The sequence below is a fragment of the Neomonachus schauinslandi genome, chromosome 16 (assembly GCF_002201575.2).
Source record: "Neomonachus schauinslandi chromosome 16, ASM220157v2, whole genome shotgun sequence".
Lineage (NCBI taxonomy): Eukaryota > Metazoa > Chordata > Mammalia > Carnivora > Phocidae > Neomonachus > Neomonachus schauinslandi.
This window is the reverse complement of record NC_058418.1, coordinates 5,615,864-5,637,274: the sequence shown is the minus strand read 5'-3', so window position 1 is coordinate 5,637,274 and position 21,411 is coordinate 5,615,864. Positions and strand designations below refer to the sequence as shown.

The 21,411-nt window shown below is 55.9% G+C and overlaps 3 protein-coding genes and 1 long non-coding RNA gene across 4 annotated transcripts; 1 reads left to right on the top strand and 3 right to left on the bottom strand.

Moving 5' to 3' along the window:
• Window positions 1–536: 536 nt before the first annotated feature.
• ETFB (electron transfer flavoprotein subunit beta) lies at window positions 537–14,614 on the bottom strand. Its single transcript, XM_021681428.2, has 6 exons — window positions 14,492–14,614; window positions 6,095–6,253; window positions 5,814–5,972; window positions 3,705–3,767; window positions 1,407–1,565; window positions 537–745 (listed from the first exon to the last, which is right to left on the bottom strand). The coding sequence occupies exons 1-6, from the start codon at window positions 14,546–14,548 to the stop codon at window positions 575–577; spliced, it is 768 nt and encodes a 255-aa protein (XP_021537103.1). The 5' UTR covers window positions 14,549–14,614; the 3' UTR covers window positions 537–574.
• LOC123327009 lies at window positions 8,803–19,486 on the top strand. Its single transcript, XR_006541473.1, has 3 exons — window positions 8,803–8,815; window positions 11,759–11,761; window positions 19,475–19,486. It is a non-coding gene; the product is annotated as an uncharacterized LOC123327009 (long non-coding RNA).
• Window positions 15,375–16,641, bottom strand: CLDND2 (claudin domain containing 2). Its single transcript, XM_021681447.1, has 4 exons — window positions 16,473–16,641; window positions 16,020–16,157; window positions 15,674–15,793; window positions 15,375–15,448 (listed from the first exon to the last, which is right to left on the bottom strand). The coding sequence occupies exons 1-4, from the start codon at window positions 16,639–16,641 to the stop codon at window positions 15,375–15,377; spliced, it is 501 nt and encodes a 166-aa protein (XP_021537122.1).
• Window positions 18,648–19,453, bottom strand: NKG7 (natural killer cell granule protein 7). The gene is made up of 4 exons (XM_021681445.1): window positions 19,243–19,453; window positions 19,017–19,166; window positions 18,798–18,932; window positions 18,648–18,706 (listed from the first exon to the last, which is right to left on the bottom strand). Exons 1-4 carry the CDS (start codon window positions 19,397–19,399, stop codon window positions 18,648–18,650), a joined length of 501 nt encoding a protein of 166 aa, XP_021537120.1. The 5' UTR covers window positions 19,400–19,453.
• Window positions 19,487–21,411: the final 1,925 nt, after the last annotated feature.

Here is a 21,411-nt window from a genome sequence, read left to right as displayed (position 1 = left end):
AAAATCACCAAGTCTGACTCCAGGCCCCGGCTCTTCATCCCCACATGAGGTTTTGACTGTTGTCTGTCTGTCTTCCCAACCAGACCTTGAGCTTCCAGCTTCGTTCCCTCTTGTACCCCGAGTCTCAGCAAGGGCCTGGCACCTGGGAGTCCCCAGGGAGTCCCCGGCAAAAACTCTGCAGATGAAAGCCCTTCTCCCCACGTCACGGATAGGTGTCTTTCAGGACTCAACCGAGATGCCATCTCCCTGGGAAAGCTCTTTGGCCCCATGTGCCAGGTCAGGTGCCCCAGGTGGGCTCCCAGGTGCGTGGTGTCACCTCTGCTTAGAGCATACAACACCCTACATACAGCTGCCTCTGCACGTGTCCATCCCCCACCACTTCAGCCTGGAAGCTTCTCAGGGACTGGATGTGACTCACCTGGGTCCCCGGCATCACCCAGCACAGGGCCTGGCACACAGGAGATTTAAGTAAATGTTTGTTGAATGAATCAAAGACCAGGTCTCCAGGGAATGAGTTAACAGAGACAGTCATTGGAAGGGTCATGGTTTTATTGCTGAGTTTCAGGGAAGGGGCTCAAATCTGCCCAATCTCCCTCAGCTTGGCCACCAGGTCCTCCGTGGTCTCCACCTTGACGCCGGCCATACGCTGGGGCGGGTCCTCCACGCTAACCACGGAGAGCTTGGAGGTCAGGTCCACACCCAGGTCTCCGGGCTTGATCACCTCAATCTTCTTCTTCTTGGCTTTCTGCACATGGGCAGCCACAGTTCACGGGGCTGCTGGAGCCCTTGCCCCCTCTCCGGCAGCCTCCTCCCCATGACTGCCACGTCTGCAGAACCAATCCCATTGCCTGAACTTGTCTGGACCTACCCACTAGCCAGGACATCTGTGACCTCTTATGGGGCCTGGTATAGATCATTTCTGTGGGCAGGAATGGCCTGGGAAGCCCCTCTATTAAGGGTCCTCTTTTAGTCAGCTTCCTTGGAAGCCCTTCACTAGCTGAAATGGACTGGCAACGTCAATCTTCTGGCAGTAATGACTCAATGGACTTTTGGCCAAGCCGACCCACTGAACCCACCCTACTGGAGGATGAGATGACCCACTGAACGCTCCCTGTTGGCTGAGCTAACTCATTGAACCCATCCTACTGGATGAGATGATCCACCTTACCCTTCCTCTTGGCTGGGATGGCATGCTAAACTCTCCCTGTTGGCTAAGATGACCCAATGAACCCATCCTACTGGCCATGATAAACAGCGAACTCTTCCTTTTAGCTGGGTGAGCCCTTCCTTTGGATGAGAAGTCCCTTGGATCCTCTGTCCCTGCACCTGAGCACCAGGGAGGCACTGGGCCCACAATGCTTTCACCCATTCCCGGGCCCTCGGGGACCCGTCCGCTAAGCGCTCACCATGATGTTTGGCAATGTGGCGTAGCGGGGTTCATTGAGCCGCAGGTCGGCAGTCACCACGGCAGGCAGCTTCAGCCGCAGGGTCTCCAGGCCCCCATCAATCTCCCGCTCCACTTTCAACTTGTCCCCTTCCAGTGTAACCTGGGAGGCGAACGTGCCCTGGGGAGATGGGGGGGGTGGGTGAGGTTAACTGAAGACAGGCACAGAGTGGCAGGAGTGCATGCACAGGTGAGCAAATGAAGAGAGTCCCGCAAGGTAACCTATAGACATCAAGTTCATATACAGGAGGAAACCACAGAAAGGGATTTCATAAATCTAGGGCCGGGTATCTGTACTTTCACTGGGATCCAAGGTAAGGGTCCTAATGACCTGAACCTGCCAGTTAGGTTCCTGCCTATTATTAACCTCCCTTAATAATGATGAACACGTATGGAGTGGAAGGATGCTGTTCTAAACAACTTACATGGACTAAGTCATCAGGCCCTCATGGGAACTCTATAAGGTAAGTGCTATTATCCCCACTTTACAGATGAGGAAAACTAAAGCAGAGAAAGGTCCAAAATGTGCTCGCTGTCACCCACCACTGGTCAATCCAAGAGCTGCTTCCATGCCCTATTCCCCCTACCCACCATTTTGTCCCCTGGGGCTCCCTTCCAGGCCCCTCTGCTAGGCTGACCCTGGAAAGGTCTGCTGGGGCCCCATCTTCCTCGCTTGGTGCCCATGCTCTGGCCAAGCCCCCTCTGCCTCTCAGTGCTGAATCAACATTTGCTGATGTACCTACACCCTCTTTGTCCAACCAACCTGTTCTCTCCATTCACTTACTCACCGGACAAACCTTTCAAGTCTTAGCTGGAATGTTCCGTCACTCCCAGTCTCATCCAAGCACCCCAAGAACCAGCCCTCGGATACACTGTGACAATGACCAACAAGGCCGTGGCTTTCGTGTGCATTTATCCTGGCCAGGAAAACCGCCAGGAACCAAATACATACATAGCAGCCACAGGACTCAAAAGTGTCTTCTGAGCGTAGGGAACATGGCTAGCGCGATGGAAGGATGGAATTTTCCATCTTATGAATTAATTTAAATTAAAAGACCAAGGGGCGCCTGGGTGGCTCAGTTGGTTAAGTGCCTGACTCCTGATTGCAGCTCAGGTCATGGTCTCAAGGTCATGAGATCAAGCTCAGCGGGGAGTCTGCTTCTCTCTTCTCACCCTCTGCCCCTCCCCCTGTTCTCTCTCTCTCAAATAAATCAATCTTTTAAATAAATAAATAAATTTAATAATTTATTAAATAAGCCAAATATATTATATATATATATATCAATAAGCCAAATATACCAATAAGCCAAATATATTATCATGATTGTGATGACAGCTTCATGGGTGTATATGTGTGTCCAAGCTTATCAAACTGTACACTTTACATATGCACAGTTTATGGTAAGTCACTTAATCTCAATAAAGCTGTTTAAAAAAAAAAAAAAGATACTCGATTCAGTCCCTGGAAAACTTTTAAGTCTGTTTGGAATAACTGGGGTGTGTGAACCTACTTTTTCAACTGTGAGTTTTAGGAATCTAAACTAAGTATTTCTGATGGAAATTCAGCATCTAAACTGAGATGTGCTGTAGATATGAAATCCACACTGGATTTTGAAGACTTCATACAAAAAGAAAAAAGAATGTAAAATAGCTCAGTGTTTTTTATATTGATTATAGGTTGAGATGATCATATTTTAGATGTGTCCAGTTAAATAAAATATTATTGCATTAATTTTGCCTGTGTCTTTTTACTTTTTTAATCTGGCTATGAAAAACTGTACACTTGATCTTAGCCAAAAGGCCGAGAAGCAATGGCTATGAAAAATTATAAATCACCTAGGTGGCTTGCATTTCTATTGGACCGGCATAGGTGGGAAGTGGAGCATCTGGAATTTCATACAGGGTGGGCAAGGAAGGGCTCTCTAAAGAGGTAACAACTGAGCAGACCTAAAGGAGAGAGCGGGAAAGCCACGAGGCAATCTGAGGGACCCATGCCCTAGGCTGAAGGAACAGCAAGTGCAAAGGCCCTGAGGCAGGGATGAATTTGGTGTGGTTGTTGGGTGACAGGGCTGATGAAGACAGAGCATCAAAGGCCCAGATGAGGCCTGGTGTCCCGGCTGTACACGTCTCCTTCCTGCCCGCTGGAGTAGCCATCCTGTCTTACTAAGCCTGCCTCCCTCCAAAAGGGCAGGGACAAGGGTGGCCCTGTTCTGAGCCCCCAGATCTGGCCCCCAGCAGGCGCTCCTCACTCTAGCCTCACCTGTGGCCAGTCTAGCAACCCAGCTGTCATCTGCCCCGTCTGGTTACAGTCATCATCGATGGCCTGAGTGGAGAAAGAGAGAAGACTGTATGACAATGGGTCTTTTCACATACCATTCGGGCCTTTGTCTAGATGGGGGTTGGCCAACATTTTCTAGATTCCATGTGGTCTGTCCCAGCTCCTGAACTCTGCCCTGGGTAGCACACAAGCAGCCACAGACTATGTGCTATATAAAGCAACCAGTGTGGTGGCATTCCAATAAAACTTTATTTATAAAATCAGGGGTGGCCACGGCCCATAGTTTGCTGACTCCTGGTCTAGAATGATCCCATCCCCCAACTTGAGCCTGGAGACAGGCAGTCACTTGTCCAGGGGCACATAAAGACATCTAGCATCTCGATGCCAAATCTTTGCCCCTATATAAATATTCACAGAAGCCTCCCGTGAGCCAGGACCTGGGCCAGCCACACTGGGGAACTGAATGAACAGGATCTGGGCCAATAAGAATGTTCTATCCCCTGACCCTAGTGATTGGTGCAGGGATGGGTACTTGACTCAAGCTGGACCAATGAAGAGTCAGCTCTGAAAGCTTTGCTGGAGCCTTTGGGAAAGAGGCTCTTTTTTTCCCACTGGGGAGGCTTGTGGGATATGAGCCTAGAGATGCATGAAGTAAAGACAAGACAGAGGAGCAGAGCCTAGAGCTGACATGTGACCCTGGATCAAGCCATACCTGAAGCTTGCCCTGTATGAGCTAACAGGTTCACTTTTCGGCTTAAGCCTGTTTGCTTCTGACTATCACCTACAATGAAGAGTGTCCTGTCCAGTTTATCCTGTACCTTCTCAGTTGGAGGCCCTGGCCCCAGGAACTGTCCCTGACAACCAGGACAGGCAGGACATGAGTCTGAGACCCACCAGTGAATGCAGGAGGCCTCCATAGGCCATGCTGCCAGCACCAGTGTCCTGGGGAGCTGGTGTGAGACCTGGGTCCCCAGAGCCCTGAGCCCGACCCAGACCATGCCTTTTTGGCCCGTTCTCTGGTTAGGCCCTCTGCCTCAGCTTACTGACTTGTACTGATTCCTTTGCTGTTTGTCATCTCTCTTGTTTTCCACTGCCTGACTTGTGCAGGGCTGGGTAGGATACCCAACAACCTACATAGACCCATCAGCCTCCCCTTCTCCTCAGGGGCTGATCCAGCCTGCCGGAATCCCTGTCTTTTCCAGCCAGCGCCCTGGCTCTATCTCTGAGCCTCCTGAGCCAGGTCTGTGCCCTATCTTATCTCTCAGTCTCTGACATTCTTTGTCAGCCTCTGTTCCTAAGCCCCTGTCCCTTGGTCTGTCCCCTCCCACTGCTGTCTATCTCTGGCTCTTCCGATGACCCTCAGCCCCCACCCCGAGTGAGGCCACAATGTCTGTCCTCAAATGGGAGGGGGTGGGCAGGCTAGCCAGAGAAAGGGTGTCGCCTCCCCAGTCTCCTGCGGAAACAGCTGAGGCCGACTCACGTATGGCTCAGGTGGGGGTACCATGTGGTAGGCAGGGGTCTAGCTCACCATTAGCCCCCAAGCTCCTCCCAAAACTCCCAGCCTCCAGTCTCTCCCCTTCCAGTCTATTCCCCATGGCCTCAGAGAGGTCTTTCTGCGGCCAGAGCTGATCCCCTCCCTCCCCCGCTCACAGGCCTCCCGAGGCTCCCCGGCACCCTCCAGAAGCCTCAGGTCTCTGTAGTAGCCTAGGCTGTTGGAACTACACAGCTGTCCTCCCCACACACCACCGCCCCATGTCTTCCTGGGCTCTCTACAGTTCCTGACTGTTCTTCCAGGAGTTCCTTCCCTGTGTCTCCCAGCCAGACCCCAGCACAGTCTCGACCTCCTCCCTCCCCCTCACTCCCTACAGCTCAAGCCCCGCCCCCTAGCCACGCGGCTGTCCTGTCCACTCTGTCCGTTGGCCTCCTCTTCTCCCACACGGACCATCACCGTAGCCCCCGGGGCTCCAATCTCACCCCATAGGACCCCAGGAGTCTTTCTGACGTCCACAGTCACCCTGCCCACCCTGCTCTAACTCTCCACTCAGCCTGGGCCCCCTCCTCCCCAGTCCTGAGCGGGGGAGGCACACTCACCTGCTTGCCCAGCAGCAGCAGATCTACCTTCTCCTTCTCTGCCAACTTGGCCAGGACCCGGGCCACCTGCAGGGGACCCAGGCGATCTGCCTCTGCAGCTGGCACCTCCACGTGGATGCCTCGGTCTGCACCCATGGCCAGAGCAGTGCGGATGGTCTCCTGCCAGGAGAAGGGACTTGACTTGGCTTCTAGCCCCAAGGGGACCCAGGAGCCTGGTCCCAGGCCCTCCTCCCTCAGACCCAGGACTCAGGGCCCTGGCACCCTCTCCCCAGGACCTGCACCTGGCACTGGGTGGGCCCGCAGCTGACAGCGATGACCTCTTTCACCAGCTTCTTCTCCTTGAGCCGCACGGCCTCCTCCACGGCGATCTCACAGAAGGGGTTCATGGAGTGCTTCACGCCATCCGTGACCACACCCGTCTTGTCAGGCTTTACCCGGATCTGCCGGGCCAGAAAGGGAAGGGGCGGGGTCAGGGGAAACAGGCAAGAAGGCAAGGGCTGGATGGGGACAACGGGGACCCGGAAGGGGCAGGGCCTTGTCCAGGGTCCCACAGCTCAGGCGACACAGCAGATGAGAAGTCCCAGGTAGGTAGAGGATCATCCGCTCACGATCTCATTCAGACATTTGTGGAGCATCGGGGACATAGGACATGCCCCTCCGGCTCTCGCTGCTCCTGGGGCCTGAAACAATGTTTCTCAAATGTTTGTTTACCATAAACCACAGTGTGACATATACTTTATGATACTCCTGAGCATATTACAAATACACAACATATACTTACATACCAACAGAAATACCCCTGCAACGCGAGGTTCGGGTAACAATACTTACCCTTACTTCGTATACCATAGCCTGACATTTTCTGCTCTTTCTTTAAATGTCAGCCCTCTACATGGATCTTATGACTGACATATGGTCATGATCTAGTTTGCAAAAACACTAGCATCAAAGGCCTATTCTGCCAAACAGGCAAACCCCACTCACTCCCTTCCGCACATGGTCTGTCTTCACCAAGCACTCACTGTGTGCTGCCGGCCCAGAGCCGGATTCTGGGGACACCACCATGAGCAAGGGAGTGCGGCCTGCCGGCCCATGAGCTCCCAGTCTAGTGCAGGGTCTAGCGCAGTATGAACAGCTAACCATCCCCCTATTAGTTTCCCGTGGCTGCCATTCCAAATAACTGCTAATGCAGTCGCTTGCTGTCTCACAGCTCTCGAGACCAGAAATCCAAAATCAGTTTCACTGGGCTGCAAGCAAGGTGTTAGCAGGGCGCAGTTCCTCTGGAGGCTCGAGGGGAGAATCCATCCCTTGGCTCCCCCAGCTCCTTCTGCCTCTCTCTTATGCAGACTCTGGAGATGGCATTTAGGGCCCACCTGGATGATCCAGGATAACCTCCCCATCTCAGGAGCCTTAGCTCAGGCATAAATGCAAAGACCCTGCTTCCAAATTAGCTACCATTCACCCATGGATCGGGGCCTGGACAGGGTAGGGGGGGCCACTTCCTAGCCCACCGCATTCCTCTTTTTTTTTTTTTTTTAAAGATTTTATTTATTTAACAGAGAGAGACACAGCGAAAGAGGGAACACAAGCAGGGGGAGTGGGAGAGGGAGAAGCAGGCTTCCCGCCGAGCAGGGAGCCCGATGTGGGGCTCGATCCCAGGACCCTGGGATCATGACCTGAGCCGAAGGCAGACGCTTAATGACTGAGCCACCCAGGCACCCCTTTTTTTTTTTTTTAAGATTTTATTTATTTATTTGACAGAGAGAGAGATAGTGAGAGCAGGAACATAAGCAGGGGGAGTGGGAGAGGGAGAAGCAGGCTTCCCGTGGAGCAGGGAGCCCAATGCAGGGCTTGATCCCAGGACTCAGGAATCATGACCTGAGCCGAAGGCAGACACTTAACGACTGAGCCATCCAGGCGCCCCCCACATTCCTCTTAATAGCCCACGGGGAGAATGTTATTGGCCACCAGGCACTGCAGGAGCCCTGTCCCAAGCAATTATCCTAACTCATTAATCTTGGTGACAGCCCAACGAGGAAGGAGCAGTCACTGTCCCTGTGGGCAGAAGAGGAAACTGAGGCACTCAAGCAAAGTAGCTGGCCGGTCAGTAGTTTCTAGGACCCAAGCACTCAAATCCCCTGCTATGCCACCCGACAATCCACGAAGTCTGGGGACCTCTGAGGATGATGGGGGCCTGTGACCTAGCCTGTCGGATGTTGGAGGCTGTCAGGGAAGGCTTCCCTGAGGCAGTGGCACTAGAGCTGAGACCTAAAAGACGAACTGGAGTGGTCAAGTGTGAGAGAAAGGGTTCGGTGGGGCGAGAGCATGTGCAAAGGCCCTGAGGTTTAAGGAGTCCAAGGAGGCCGGTGTGGCCAGCGGAGCAGTCTGCCGTCAGGCCACAGAGGCTGAACTACTGTGACAGGCGCAGTAATGAGTCCTCAAAACGTCCTCATCCTAATCCCTGAAACCTATGAATGTCACCTCCAGGGCAAAAAAGGACTTTGCAAAAGTGATTAATTTAATGACTTTGAGAGGGGGATCATCCTGGGTTATCTGATTGGGGGCCCCATGTAATCACAAGGGTCGCTCTAAGTGACAGAGGTAGGTGGGAGAGGGGACGGGTAGTGTCAGGGTCAGAGAGACCGTGAAGATACTCTGCTGCTGGCTCTGAGGCTGGAAGAAGGCAAGGCAAGGCACGCAGCTGCCTCTGGAAGCTGGAAATGACAAGGACACGGATTCTCCCGGCGCCTCCCTCCCCATCCCCGAGGGAACGCAGGGCCGAAGACACCTTGATCCTAGCTCAGTAGACTCATTCAGACGTCCCACCTGCAGAATGGGAAGAGAACCAGTCTGCGTTGTTTGAAGCCGCTGAGCCCACCCCAGCAGCAAAAGGAAACTAACCGCGCAGGGCCCAGCGGGCTCCAGAAGGGGAGCTGGGTCTGGATCCAAAGAACCAGGGCGACAAAGAGGCGAGTGGATGCAACTTAAGTCTTCACAAGGTCGTTGTGGATTCTTGGTGGGGAAGACTGGGAGCACAGCAAGGGCGGAAAGTGGGGAGACAGCTGGGTGGCTGTTAGTCAACGAAATGAGGAATGACAGTGGCTCAGACCACCGAGCCAGCAGAGATGGAGAAGCGGAGGGGCTGGAGGGGTCTTTGGAGGTGGGAGTGACAGAGCTCTGGGCTCGGCAGGGGCAGGGGCGGGGAGAGGGAAGGATCCTGCAGGACTCTGGGGCTTCTGGTGGCTACATCCTACGAGCCGGGGGGCAGGTGGGTTCTGCGTCTAAATAGCCCATGAGATGCCCAGAGGAGCCTTGCTCGGGCGCCTGCACGATCCAGCCCAGGAGCTGGCTTGCCCCTCTGCTCTGCTCCCCTGTGGCTGCCGCCAAGGGCTCAGCCGGCACAGATGCAGATGACAGCCTGGCCCGGCCGGGGACACTCACTGGAGTCTCCTCCTACCTCCCTGCACATTTCTCTCTTCCCAGTCTGGATGCGCCTCATGGACCTGTGACACTGAGCAGGAGAAGGAGAAGAAAAAGGACAACTATCATTTTCTATCACTGTTATTTCATTTTTTAAAAGTCATTTTAAGATTTTATTTATTTGTTTGAGAGAGACAGAGAGCACAAGCAGGGGGAGCGGCAGGCAGCAGGAGAAGCAGACTCCCTGCTCAGGGGCTCCATCCCAGGACCCTGAGACCATGACCTGAGCCGAAGGCAGATGCTTAACTGACTGAGCCACCCAGGGGCTCCTAAAAGTCATTTTAGCACCAAAAATAAGGCTCAAATCTCAGAACTGAATAAATTCACCTTACGAAAATACAATTGGAGCCAATACCATGTTCTAAATCCATGCTTTTTCACTAGAACCTACCCTGAGCGTGTTGTACACGATCCCCAGAATTTGCCGGAACATGCCCTTGCCCAACCCCCACCTCCTCTGCTGTCCTTCGCCTCCTGTGTAAACCCCATCCCTTCCAACTCTCCCGTTCCCACTCACCCTGTTTAACTCTCGCCGTAGCACTGCCCACCCCTGACGTACCACACACGCGGGACTGATTTAGAGTGACTGATTATCCGTCTTTTCCCCACCAGAAAGTCAACTGCCCGCGGACAGGCATTTCCATCAGCTCTGTTCATGACTGTACTTGCGCGCCGAGCACCTGCCAGAACCACGCATGAGAACCTGCACGAGAACCACTCAAACGCTCGGAAACAGCAATGGAAACTGAAACACAAAAGCCCTCTCATTACAAAAATAAAATCCAAGTCAGAGGTCTCCCGTTTGCACAAGAAAAGCAGCCCCCACCTGGTGAGCCAGCAGCCGGTGGAGGGCGCCGAACCTGCTCTTGGTCTGGCCAGACGCCTTGCACTAAGCTCCCGACCCCCAAGGAGCAGGGATGAGAGCCCTCTGGCCCCGGGGAATGTGCCAGAGCGTCTTCTCCATGGAAGACCTTTTAAGCCTGAGTGGATCTCAAGCTTCAAAAACACTGTTTAGTTAAATTACATAAGTCAGGAAACAATGGTTGGTCTGAAAAATCAGACCAGTGTCTTTTTTTTTTTTTTTTTTAAATAATGAGGTTTTATAAATCAAAGGAGGTGATTCAGCATGGAGCTTTCATTCTTTCTCTTCAAGTTGCAAAACATGAACCTTCAACAGAAACAGCCATGAGCCAGATGGGCATCGCTCCAAGGGCTTCATGTGTATTACCTCATTTAACTGTCCTAAACACCGAGGAGGTTAGTTGCTGCCATCACCATCCCCGTTGTACAGACGGAGCAACCGAAGCACAGAGAGGCCAAGCGCCTTGCCCAGGATCACACAGCAGCAAGGAAGTGGCAGGATCAGGAGCCTAACTCCAAGTCTGACTTGGGAATCATGAGACTCTAGGACACCAAATGGGCCCTCAAGAGGTAGGGGAGCTGGTCCCTTTATTCATGGCCCACTGTCTCAGAGCAGGTGTTTATAAAGTGACTTCTGCAAGCTCTCCCTGAACTGTCGACACAGCTCAAGGACTCCTCTGCGGTTCTGTCCTCTAGTTTTTTCCGTCAAGCGAGTCACTCACTGGGCATGTGCTGGGGCTCTGGGCAGAGCACAGTACACCCAGGACACGGAGTGACCGGGACAGCCAAGGCCAGACAGGGAGATGGTGGCCAGGGAGTGACGCCAGGGACAGATGACTAAGGCAGTGGTCAGCGCTCGGAGACCCTTCTACAGCAAACCTCATCTCGGGCAGGGAAAGAGGACCAACACCCTCACGGAGCTGACACGTGTGACGTGAGGGACAAGGAGGGGCCAGCCCTGCTGAGAGCAGGAGGGGTGAGGGAGGGGAAAAGGCCGGGCGCTCCCAGAACCGAAGGAAGGCATGGCTGGTTGGGGTTAGGCCCAGAGCTGGATACAGGTTTTCCGGGGCCTGAAGTTTCCAGCCTTTGGGGGAGCCTCTTTAGGAAAATGCACACCAAATCACGAACGCAAAATTGATCCAGTCTCTCCCTGGGCCTTGAAAGAAACGCTGAAGTTGACAGCCTCATCGGCTCATAGAAAAGGTATTCCTGGCCAGAACTGAGTATTCCTGGGTTGCCAAATGCTTATGAATTAACACCCTAGACACACAATCATCCAGACACACACACTGAGCAGAGCATTTGTTGTGTTCTGAACGGATGAGTAAAAAAAACTTCCATTACCAGTTCTACCAATAATAACCACACTCCCTGAGTACCAGCCAAGGCCAACACTAACCATGAGCCAGGAACTATCCTAACAGCCCATTTAATCCTCACTGCCATCCAATATAGGAGGTACTAGTGTTATCCCCACTGTAGAGAGGAGGACAGTAAGGCTCAGAGTGGTCAAGCAACTGCCCCCAAGGCCACAGAGCAGGAAGCAGACCCAGGGGACTGGCCTGAAGTGGGCCCTGAACCGTAGAGCGTAACCGTTATCTAAGACAGTGGTGACTACATCAGACAGACTCTCCTCCAGACCCTGGAGCTTGAATTCTGGAAGGAGAGACAGACACTAAAGCAAGCGATCGGAAAATTACACCGTGGATTACAAAGTGATAAGAGTATGGAGAAATTACAGCAAGGAACGGCACAGGGATGATGGGGGCTGCAGTTTTAAGTCAGTGTCCAGGGAAGGCCTCACAGAGAAGGTGACATCTGAGCAAAGGTTGGAAGGAGGTGAAAAAGCCACGCTGGGAACAGAGTAGAGACCCGGCACTCACCCCAAGGAGCTGCCATTCTGGGGGCGGGGGTGACACCTGGGTGAGCAGAGGATCCCAATCCAGTGTGGGCGCAGAGCTGAGAGAGGCAGGCCCAGGGGGCTGCAGGAGTGTCCGAGGACAGATCAAGAGGCCTGAGAGGGTTGGGGCAGGGGGGCTTCCTGGAGGAGGTGATACCAGAGAATCACTAAACTTTTGATACAATTGACAGATCAGAGTTAGGCAGGACAAGGGAGGTACAAGAAGCAGAGATGGAGAGGGAAGGGTGCCAAGGCAGTGCAAAGGTCCAAGGCAAGAAGGGGCCTGGTCTATCAGGAAAGATCAGGCGAGGGAGGGACAGGGCACCATGGATGGCACAGCAGGGGCCACGGCCAGACCATGAAGGGTCTCAAACACCAGGCTGAGGGGCTCAGACTTTGTCCTGAGGGTGCTGGGGAGCCTCGGGGCAACTCGGGGTGCAGGAGGAGCCCTGAGGCTGGGAGAAGATGGACTGAAGGAAACACTGAGAACCAGGGAGGAGACTGCGTTGTGGGGCCAGGTGGGAGGAAGGGAAGCCTGAAATGCGGGGCCCATGAGGATGGACAAAGGGACCAGCTGACAAGTAACAGGTGGCGGGGGTGGCAAGGGAAGGAGGGCAATGGTGCTGGGGGTCTGGCCCAGTGATCAGGTAGTTGGCAACGTTTGAACCATTTATTTCTTCAGAAAGGGCACCCACATACACAGCCAGCAGACAGGATGCAGTGGAGGGGGCCCCGGGGCAGCGTGGCAGGGACAGGCAGCACACATCCCTGGGATAGGACAGCGGCTGATACCCTCTCTTTGTTCTCTCCTTCAGCGCACACCCGTGTGCCAGGCCCTGTGCTGGGTGAGGCTGGGACCAAAGCCCATCAAACTTGGGCCTGCCGGTGGGGGGAGACGTATTCGACACAGGCGTATCAGGCCATGGAGACCAGGGCTGGGGCACAGGGAGGCCCAGGGGGCGACAGAGTCCAAAGCAACAGCTAGAAGTGGGAGGAAACCAGGAGAGAAGGTCCCAGAACCCCAGGAGCAGCTGAAGACAACACCCCTGGCCTTTGCTGTCAGGGCTTTGCTGCAGCTGTGGAGTGAAAAGGGGAGGAGGGGCGCCTGGGTGGCTTAGGCGGTTCAGCTTAACCGGCTGCCTTCGGCTCAGGTCATGATCTCAGGATCCTGGGATGGGCTCCCCGCTCAGTGGGGAGTCTGCTTCTCCCTCTCCCTTTGCCCTCCCTGGCTTGTGCGCTTGCTCTCTCTCTCTCTCAGATCAATCTCAAAAAGAAAAAAAAAGGGGGGGGGGGTAGCAGAGACTGGTGCAGGACTTGCCCTGCACTTCGATCTTGACTTTGGCTGCCTGGAGCTGGGTGATCCAGCAAGTAACAGGACCTCCGCGGGCCTCACTTTCCTAACCCGTCCAACGGCATTCATAAAATCAAGAGGATACTGAAAGCACTGAATGAGTCAGTCTCTGTCAAGGACTTGGAGTGCTGCTGCTTGCACAGTAAGCACTCACTAAACGTGAGCAGTTATGATCACTGAAGTTTCCATGCCAAGTCCGGCTCCCGGGACCTCCTCCCCACCTCACTCCCCAAGCCGTCAGGGGCCCTGGTTTCATGCACCCCAAGGCCTCTGGCATGCCAGGCCCCGTGCTGGGCAATGCTGGGGACACAGAGGTGGAATCCCAGTTTGATGGTGAGGACAGACATGGATGGGCAGTCACCATCTTCAGTCTGCTTTAAGCCAAGTATTTTGAGAAACTGGCCAGAGAGCCTGTGTCTGATTCACGTCTGTCCCGACCAGCTTCTCTCCGGGGACAAGCCAGGACCTCAGAGACGTTGCCCCCCAGCCCCCTCATGGGGAATGGGAGCCATTCCACCAGCTCAGTCAAACAGGATTCCATCTCTAGCAAACACTTCTCCCTCCCTTCCTGGCTAGAGCCTCCTCATTCACCCCGCCGCTTTGTAGGGTGAAAGCTTCTGGGTTCCCCTGTTAACAGCCAACTGAGTGTGCAATGCAGCCTAACAGGTGAAAGTGTGGCTTGCGTTGCAAAGCACTAGTTGCGCTGAGCAGTCAGACGGACCCAGAGGGGAATCATCTCAGCTCTACCGCATCCTAGCTGAGTGACCTCTCTGGGCCTCAGTTTCTCCAAATGTTACATAGGGGCCGTGGCACCTCCAGCAGGCAAGAAATAGAGAAACTAACTCGTACTGCACAGAATTATTAAGACAGTGAGTCCAGGACTTGAGAAAAGGGAACGGGGTCATGACCCCAAAGGGGCCGGGTTTGAGCGAGGAGGGATCTGAAGTCTGACCCTCACAGTCCTTGATCCTTGCCCTCAGGTGTGACTTTGACGTTTGGGAGGAAAGGCGGCAGAGATCAGATGTACGAGCAGACCCCCCATACAGTTTCGGGGTTCGGGGGAGGTGGAAGTGGGGGCCCGGTCACCTTCACGGCAAAGTCGATGACCCTCTTTACAGCCACGAGCGCGCGGAGCTCCGCCATCTTCCTGCCGCGGCCACCTGCGGCGTCGGTCCGCTCACTCGGCCTCTGGATCCAGACGTCCCGCCCCCCCCCTGCCCTGCGCCTGCGCCCCGCGCCGCCAGCCAGTCAACCGCGGCGGTGCCCGCCTCCGCCCTGACAAAGGACCAATCGGAGGCCCGGAGGGGAGGGAGGTGTGGCAAGAGGATTCGGACCAATGGAGAACGGATTCTGGAGAAAGAGGCGGGAGCTGAGGGGAAGGGAAAAGGACTTAGTGAAGGGGGCGTGGCCGGGAACTAGGGGAAAGGTCGTGCGCAGAGGGAGGTGCTCCCGGAGTGGAGCTCCTCCCAGGCCTCCTAAACTTTTCCCAACGCCCTCGATTTATCCCTCCCCCAGTTCCCCACGTTTCCTTCGCTTCTGCAAGTCGCTATGCCCGCATTCCCTGCGTCCTCTTGTGTCTGTCTCCCCATTCCCTTCTTGCCATGTTCCTCGTCCCACGATCATGCCTCTTACGTTCCCCTGTAACCGTTTTCCCGCGTCCATGTCCCTACATCCTTTCCAAGAGCCCATGTGCTCTCCTGACCCCACCACCCCTGTGCCCCGTTCCCCCTCCGAGCCCATGCGCCTTGTCCACTCCATCCATGCTCGTGTCCCCCTGTTCCTCGTTCCCTATAGGTTAATGTGCTTATGTCCTCCCTGAACCCCCAGGTACCCCCGTGTCCCAATCCCCCGTCCTCTTCATATCCATGTTCCCGCGTGTGTTCGTGTCCCCCGTGTCCTCACGGTCCCCAGAAAGGCACGCGGAGCCGCGGCGGTGAAAGCCGTTCCTTTATTCTGCCCCAGGCTGCGGTCACAAGCACACGGGGAATCCGCTGATGGCATCCGTGCTCTGCATGATCATGTCCGCCAGCAGAAAGCTGAAGCCTGGCGGGAGGGGAGCGGAGGGCGGGTGGGGGACGGTGGGTCCTGGGGCAGATGGCCGGGAGCGCCCCGGGGCCTGGGGTTTGGGGCCCGAAGGGCGCCCCTGCCGGGTCTGCGGGAGTCGGGAGCGGAGTGTGTTGAGGAGTCCCTGGGAGGGCGGCTGGGAGTCTGCGGGGAAGGGGCTCCTCTGGGCAGTCTCCTCCACCCTCTTCCCGCTGTCCAGGTTACCCGCGAAAATAGAGAAGGGTAAAGCCAGCCACCCCGAAAAATAGGACCACGAGAAGAAGACGTCGTTTTTCCACGCGTTCTTCACGGTGTAGCCTGTCAAGGCGATCAGCAGCAGCAAGCCTGGGCCCCGCGCACCGCGTGAGCTTGGCCGGGGGGCTGCAGCCAGGCCCCACCCAGACCGCGCCCATCGCCCGGGCCACGCCCCCTCCTCCCAGCCCCACCCCCTCCTCTGGGTCTCCGGCCCCTCCCCCACCCCCGTCCCCGCGCCTGAAAGCGCGACCCCTGGGCCCCTGCCCCCTGCAGCCCCCAGGCCCACCCTGTGCCTGAGGGCCCGCTGCCGTCTCACCGTAGAGGAAGAAGATGCCGCTCGTAGTCTGGCCCCGCGAGTCGCCCTCGTGGCACAGAATCCGCAGCCCCATCACAAAACCCATGACGCCGGAGGCCGCCGCCAGCACCATGCACGCCCCGGTCACCGCCAGCATGGCTGGGGAGAGCGGCCGCCTCAGCCCCGCGCTGGCTCCGGCCCTGGCCACCACCCCGACCCGCCGGTACGGGGCTGGGAGCAGAGTTGACGGTTTGGATGGGAACTTGGAAGTTACTTCATGAGGGGCAGTTAATGTCGCAACAGGGAAGTAGGTCCCGAAGTGGGGGTTCGTGGTAGTCTCTGTCGCGGGGGAGCAGGTGGACCCGAGACTGGAGTGGGAGGGGCGAGGATGGGGGCGCGCAGGATGTGCCCAGCTGTGGCCTGTGCTGGGGGCTGTCTGTCCAGTGGGGGACATCTGGGCGGGCAGGGCCTCACTCTGGCAGGGGATGTTGGAGCAGGTGCGGCCATTACACTCCTGCCAGAGACCACTGTGGCCCCCGGGGTAGCGGATCCAGTAGTTGGTGGCAGTGGAGAGAATCGTGAGGATTTGGGCCAACAAGCCCAGCAGGGTGCCCCCGCTCCGAAGGCTCTGCTTCACCCCCATGCCAGGGAGGCTGCTGCCGAGGGCCACACATGCAAGATTGGCCAACACCCCTCCCGTCCCCAGACCCCCCTCCCGGGTCCTTCAAGTCCTTGAGACCCCCTCCCACATATCCCTCCATGTCTGACTGCACCCCAGCACCGCTGTCTGGGGGCCCCTCCTTCAGGCCCTCCCCAAACCCAACACCTTCATCACCTACTGCTCCTATTGGGGGCCTTGAGACCTCACCCCCAAGGAATCACTGCTTAGAGACCCTGTCTTTCACCAGTGGAACGTCCCTTTAGCCTGTCCAGTGCCCTCCCCACCCCCATGCACACACCCACCTGGATGACTCACACCCAGCTCCCAGGGTTTCTTAGACAGAGTCCAGAGGGGTGGGGGAAGGGAGACTGGGTCTCTGTGAGGCAGGAGGAGTTCCAGAATCCCCTCTCCCATCAGCCATTTAAAGAGATAACCACCCACCCACCCATACACACACATACGCACACACCTAAGCAACTCTTCTAGCACAGAGACAGCTCAGAGTCAGATGGCAGGTCTGGGGGGAGCCGAAAGGCCATGACATAGTAGACCATAACCTTGTGAAAACGCTTCCCTTGATCTCATAACCTCTGCAGGTCCCCAGCTCTCCGACTGTGCCCCCCTAGGTCCCCACACAAGCCCCTGCTCCTCCTCCTCCCTCCACTTAGTGCCCGTTTCCCTGGAACCTCCGTCCTGCTCCTTCTTACCAGAGGAGCTTCCTCACTGGGTCTCTCTCCCAGACCCCCGACAACCATATCCCAGCCGAGCTCAGCATCTTCCACCAAACCAGGGATGACTCTACCGTCTCACCCTGTTGGTTGTGCCGCACCCCTGGGCACTATCCTTGCTCCCTCTTGCCCATCACTCCACAAGGCCATTGAATCCCTGAGTCTGGTTCCTTCTGCCCCCACCCCCGAATCTTTCTGGCTCCTTCCCTCTTTCCCACCTCATGCCCTGGTCCCAGTCGCACCCATTGCGTTGCCAAGCTCCTCTCTCCCTTTGGGCCTCCCTGCGTGTCCCAGAGGGGTCTTTCTGGCACCTGGAACTGGCGTTGTCCTTCCCCGGCTCACAACCTCCTCCTAGCTCCCCATTGCCCTCAGGAGAGAGTCACTGTGACCGTCGGGGCCCTTGCTCCCACCTGCTTCTCCATCTTCATGCCCCACCACCCCTGCGTTCTACATTCCGCCACAAAGCACTGTTCTCTATCCCCTGAAAACTTCCAGGCTTTCCACACCTCCACCTTTGGGTCCCTCTGCCTGGATGGCCATTCCTTGGCCCTCGAGAAGCCCCTAAACACCCTCACCCCAGAAAGCTCCCCCCAACCCCCCACCCCTGACACAGTCAGTCTTTCTCCCCACCATCCTGGGCTCTGCCTGCTGTCTCACCTCCCCCACCAGACTTGCAGCCCCCAGTGGGCAGGGCCCGGGTCAGACTCCCATCAGCATCCCCAGTGAGACCAAGCAGAAAGGATGAGCTCAGGAAAAGCCAGCTGAAGAAGTAAATGAATTAATGAAGTGAGCGAGGAAGACCAGAGTGAAGACAAGGGTGACAAAATCAGGGAGAGAGTGAGAAGGAAAGAGCACTGAAGTGGGAAAGACCAAGGAGAAAAGAGAAAGGACGGGGTTTCAAGGTAGAAACACAGAGAAAGACAAGGGCGGGAGAAGGGGGCCAACATGGGGCCGTGCCTGAGTCCACACCTGCCCCGGCTCCATGCGCAGGAGCCACCTGATGGCAGGTGGGGGCTCTGACTCCTTTCTAGGTGCTTAGTGTCGCCCACCAGGGAGCTGGCTTGCCCTCAGCTAATGTCGTGGCTGAATTAATCTCAGAATAACCAGATCCCGGCAAATTTTTGTTGAATGGATGAAGAAACAAATGGAGGGGTTGCAGGAGGGCTGGGGGTAAGGGCTAGAGGGAGGGCTGCGGGGGCCTGCGGCTCCTGATGAGGTCTTCCGCAGATAGTGCTTCATCCTGCCTGTCTCGCCTCCGGCTCACAAGGCATCATAGCCAGGCCGGGGGCCACTACAGTAAGCCCCCAGACTCAGGCTACCTGGGGGTGGCAGAAAGAGGTTAGCATTAGCCCTCACCCTGCTGTCTCAGAGCCCCCAGCTGCCCTCTCCAGGTCCGGGAGGAGCAGTAACCTGTACAGAGCAAGAGGACAGCTGAAACCCAGCCCAGGTAGAAGGACCAGGAGAAGAAGGTCTGGATCTGGGGGTGTTGAGGCTGGTTCCACCGCTCGCTGGTGTAGACCACCATGGCCACCACTGCAAAAATGGCTGGGGATGAAGACAAGAGAGAGGGCTCAGGCCCTCTGCGGGAACCCACCGGTCCCCAGAGCCCAAGTGCAGCCCGGAGTCTACCTGCAGCAAAAGCCATGGTAGAAGAGACGAGGGGCCCGTAGCCTCGAATGGACAGTGAGGGGATGCAGGACGTGATCAGGAAGATCACCGACACCAGTCCCCACAGGGTGGCCAGAATGCTGAGGCTCTGCGTCGCACGGATGTAGTCTGCTCGGAGGTAAGACGTCAGTGCCTGCCCCTCCGGCAGCCCACCACCCCCAACAGGAGAGGGACCACTATCCCTTACCTGGTACCTCGGTGTGAAACTCCTTTGGCCAGAGCCCCGAGTGAAATGAAAACCTGGGCCCCTTAGCCACAAACCAGAAATCCGTGCTCAGAGCAATCAGGATGGACACCAGGCCCAGGGAGCCAGTGAGTAGGGCCAGGGACCGACAGAGCTCCATGGAGGTGAGTACTGGGTGTCTGGGTCCTGGGGATGAAGAGGCTGGTGATCTGGACTCGGGTCCTCTGAGCTCAAGAAAGAGAAGCCTTTAAGACTTTAAAACCAGGCCAGTTCTGTTTCACTCAGTTCCGGGTAGATGAGTCTTGCCCTACACTCTCCCTTCCTGGTTGCCCCGACAACATCCTCCTCCCACAGAGGTCCGGTTCCCCTCACAGTGTGTGGTGGGGAGGGTGTCACATCATCAGTGGTTTGGATGGTGGTTCAGAACTTGCCTCTGTTTTAGGTTCTATACCTCCCACCCTTGGAACCCTCAACATCAGAGGAGACTTCCTGGAAGAGGTGTGAGAGAGGCTTGGGGGCCCCATGGTGGGAGGTGATAGATGAGACCAGGGTGTGAGTTAAACGGGGGGATGTGGCCAAAGGGGACAGTTGGGGGTTGTGTCATGCTTTCCTGTGGGTTCTGCAACCTTCCATTCTGGAAGAGGGAGGCCCCAATTCTAGTGTCTCTGTGGAAGGAGGGGGCTGGAGGCCAGGATGCCTGCGACTGAAGGAAAAGAGGGCCGGATGCCTGGACTCGAGTCCTGAGGAGGAGGCAGGCAGGCAGGGGCTCAGACTCCTGGATCCCTGCATGGAGCTTATCCCCAAGGCAAGCAAATGGTGGAGAATCACAATTCTGGAAGTTTGTGGAGAGCAAGACACGTCCACATCCTCCTCTGATAAAAGTTCACCGACAGCTCTGCCTTGAGAAGGGCCTCCCGTGTGGTGGGCTTCATTGCCAAGATCAGGGTACCTGAGGGGCAGGGGCAGGCACACGGGACCGTCCCACCCTCCCAGCACTGGCCTCCTCCTCCCATACAGGGATCGGGATGAGCAGGTGTCAGGTGAAGGTGTGAAGGTGCCACAGCCCAGGTAGAAGGTGCAGGCACATGTGACCTCTGTGAATCGGGGAATGGCCTGGAAGAGGACCTCTGTCACGAAGATGACCTGAGCCAGCAGTCCCACCACAGCTGGTGAAGGGGAGACCCAGAGTGACTCAAGAGGCCGGCGCCTCTTCCGTTATTGGAGACTCCGGTTTGCCGGCCCCCATCTCTCACCCAGACCCTCACCACCGAGGTAACTGGCCACTCCTGAGAACATGCTCACGAGGACAGGCTCCCAGGGGCAGATTCAGGTCATAAGCAGCAGGGACACCGACACAAAAATGGTGGTGCGTGTAGGTCTAGTGAAGAGCCGCGGACAGGCTTCAGGAATCTGGGCCATGGGTGTGTGGTGAAGGGAGTACCAGAGCACAGAGCCCATCTGCAATCTCTACCCCATCCTTACCTCCAGAGAGAGCACGAGCAGGGAGGGAGAGGGAGAGAGAATCCCAAGCAGGCTCCACGCTCAGCCCAGAGCCCAGTGCGGGGCTCCATCCCACGACCCCGAGATCATGACCTGAGCCAAAATCAAGAGTCCGACCCTTAACCGACTGAGCCACCCAGGCGCCCCTGGAAACATTTGATTCAACCAGCACTTCATATAGGTCAGGCACTATGCCACGCCCTGAGGGAATATCGGTGTGCAAAGCATGTGAGTCCCTCACCCTCGCCGAACCTACACTATACACACTATGGTAAAGACGCGAATGCTGCTTATAACCAGTTATTATGGAAGGCACCCTCATTTCTATTGAGGCCTACTCTGTTAATAATATTTAACGCAGGGGGCGCCTGGGTGGCTCAGTCATTAAGCGGCTGCCTTCGGCTCAGGTCATGATCCCAGGGTCCTGGGATCGAGCCCCGCATCAGACTCCCTGCTCCGCAGGAGGCCTGCTTCTCCCTCTCCCACTCCCCCTGCTGTGTTCCCTCTCTCGCTGTGTCTCTCTCTGTCAAATAAATAAATAAAATCTTTAAAAAAAAAAAAAAGAAGAATATTTAACGCAGTCTATTATGATGATAAAAATGTACTAAATCTTTTAGTCTAATTGTTGTCTAGTAGAATGTAGCTTCATGTATCCACTCTGGTGTAAAAAAA

Excerpts from the sequence above, each read along its gene's own strand:
- ETFB (XM_021681428.2), bottom strand. The coding sequence starts at position 14,548 with ATGGCGGAGCTCCGCGCGCTCGTGGCTGTAAAGAGGGTCATCGACTTT. Across the intron at positions 6,254-14,491 it reads TCATCGACTTTGCCGTGAAG|ATCCGGGTAAAGCCTGACAA; the intron begins GTGACCGGGCCC and ends CTGGCCCGGCAG. Across the intron at positions 746-1,406 it reads CCACATTGCCAAACATCATG|AAAGCCAAGAAGAAGAAGAT; the intron begins GTGAGCGCTTAG and ends GCCCATGTGCAG.
- NKG7 (XM_021681445.1), bottom strand. The coding sequence starts at position 19,399 with ATGGAGCTCTGTCGGTCCCTGGCCCTACTCACTGGCTCCCTGGGCCTG. Across the intron at positions 18,933-19,016 it reads TACCATGGCTTTTGCTGCAG|CCATTTTTGCAGTGGTGGCC; the intron begins GTAGACTCCGGG and ends CTTCATCCCCAG. Across the intron at positions 18,707-18,797 it reads TGTCCTCTTGCTCTGTACAG|GTAGCCTGAGTCTGGGGGCT; the intron begins GTTACTGCTCCT and ends TGCCACCCCCAG.
- CLDND2 (XM_021681447.1), bottom strand. The coding sequence starts at position 16,641 with ATGGGGGTGAAGCAGAGCCTTCGGAGCGGGGGCACCCTGCTGGGCTTG. Across the intron at positions 15,794-16,019 it reads CGGCATCTTCTTCCTCTACG|GCTTGCTGCTGCTGATCGCC; the intron begins GTGAGACGGCAG and ends CGCGGGGCCCAG. Across the intron at positions 15,449-15,673 it reads ACCCTTCTCTATTTTCGCGG|GCTTCAGCTTTCTGCTGGCG; the intron begins GTAACCTGGACA and ends CCCTCCCGCCAG.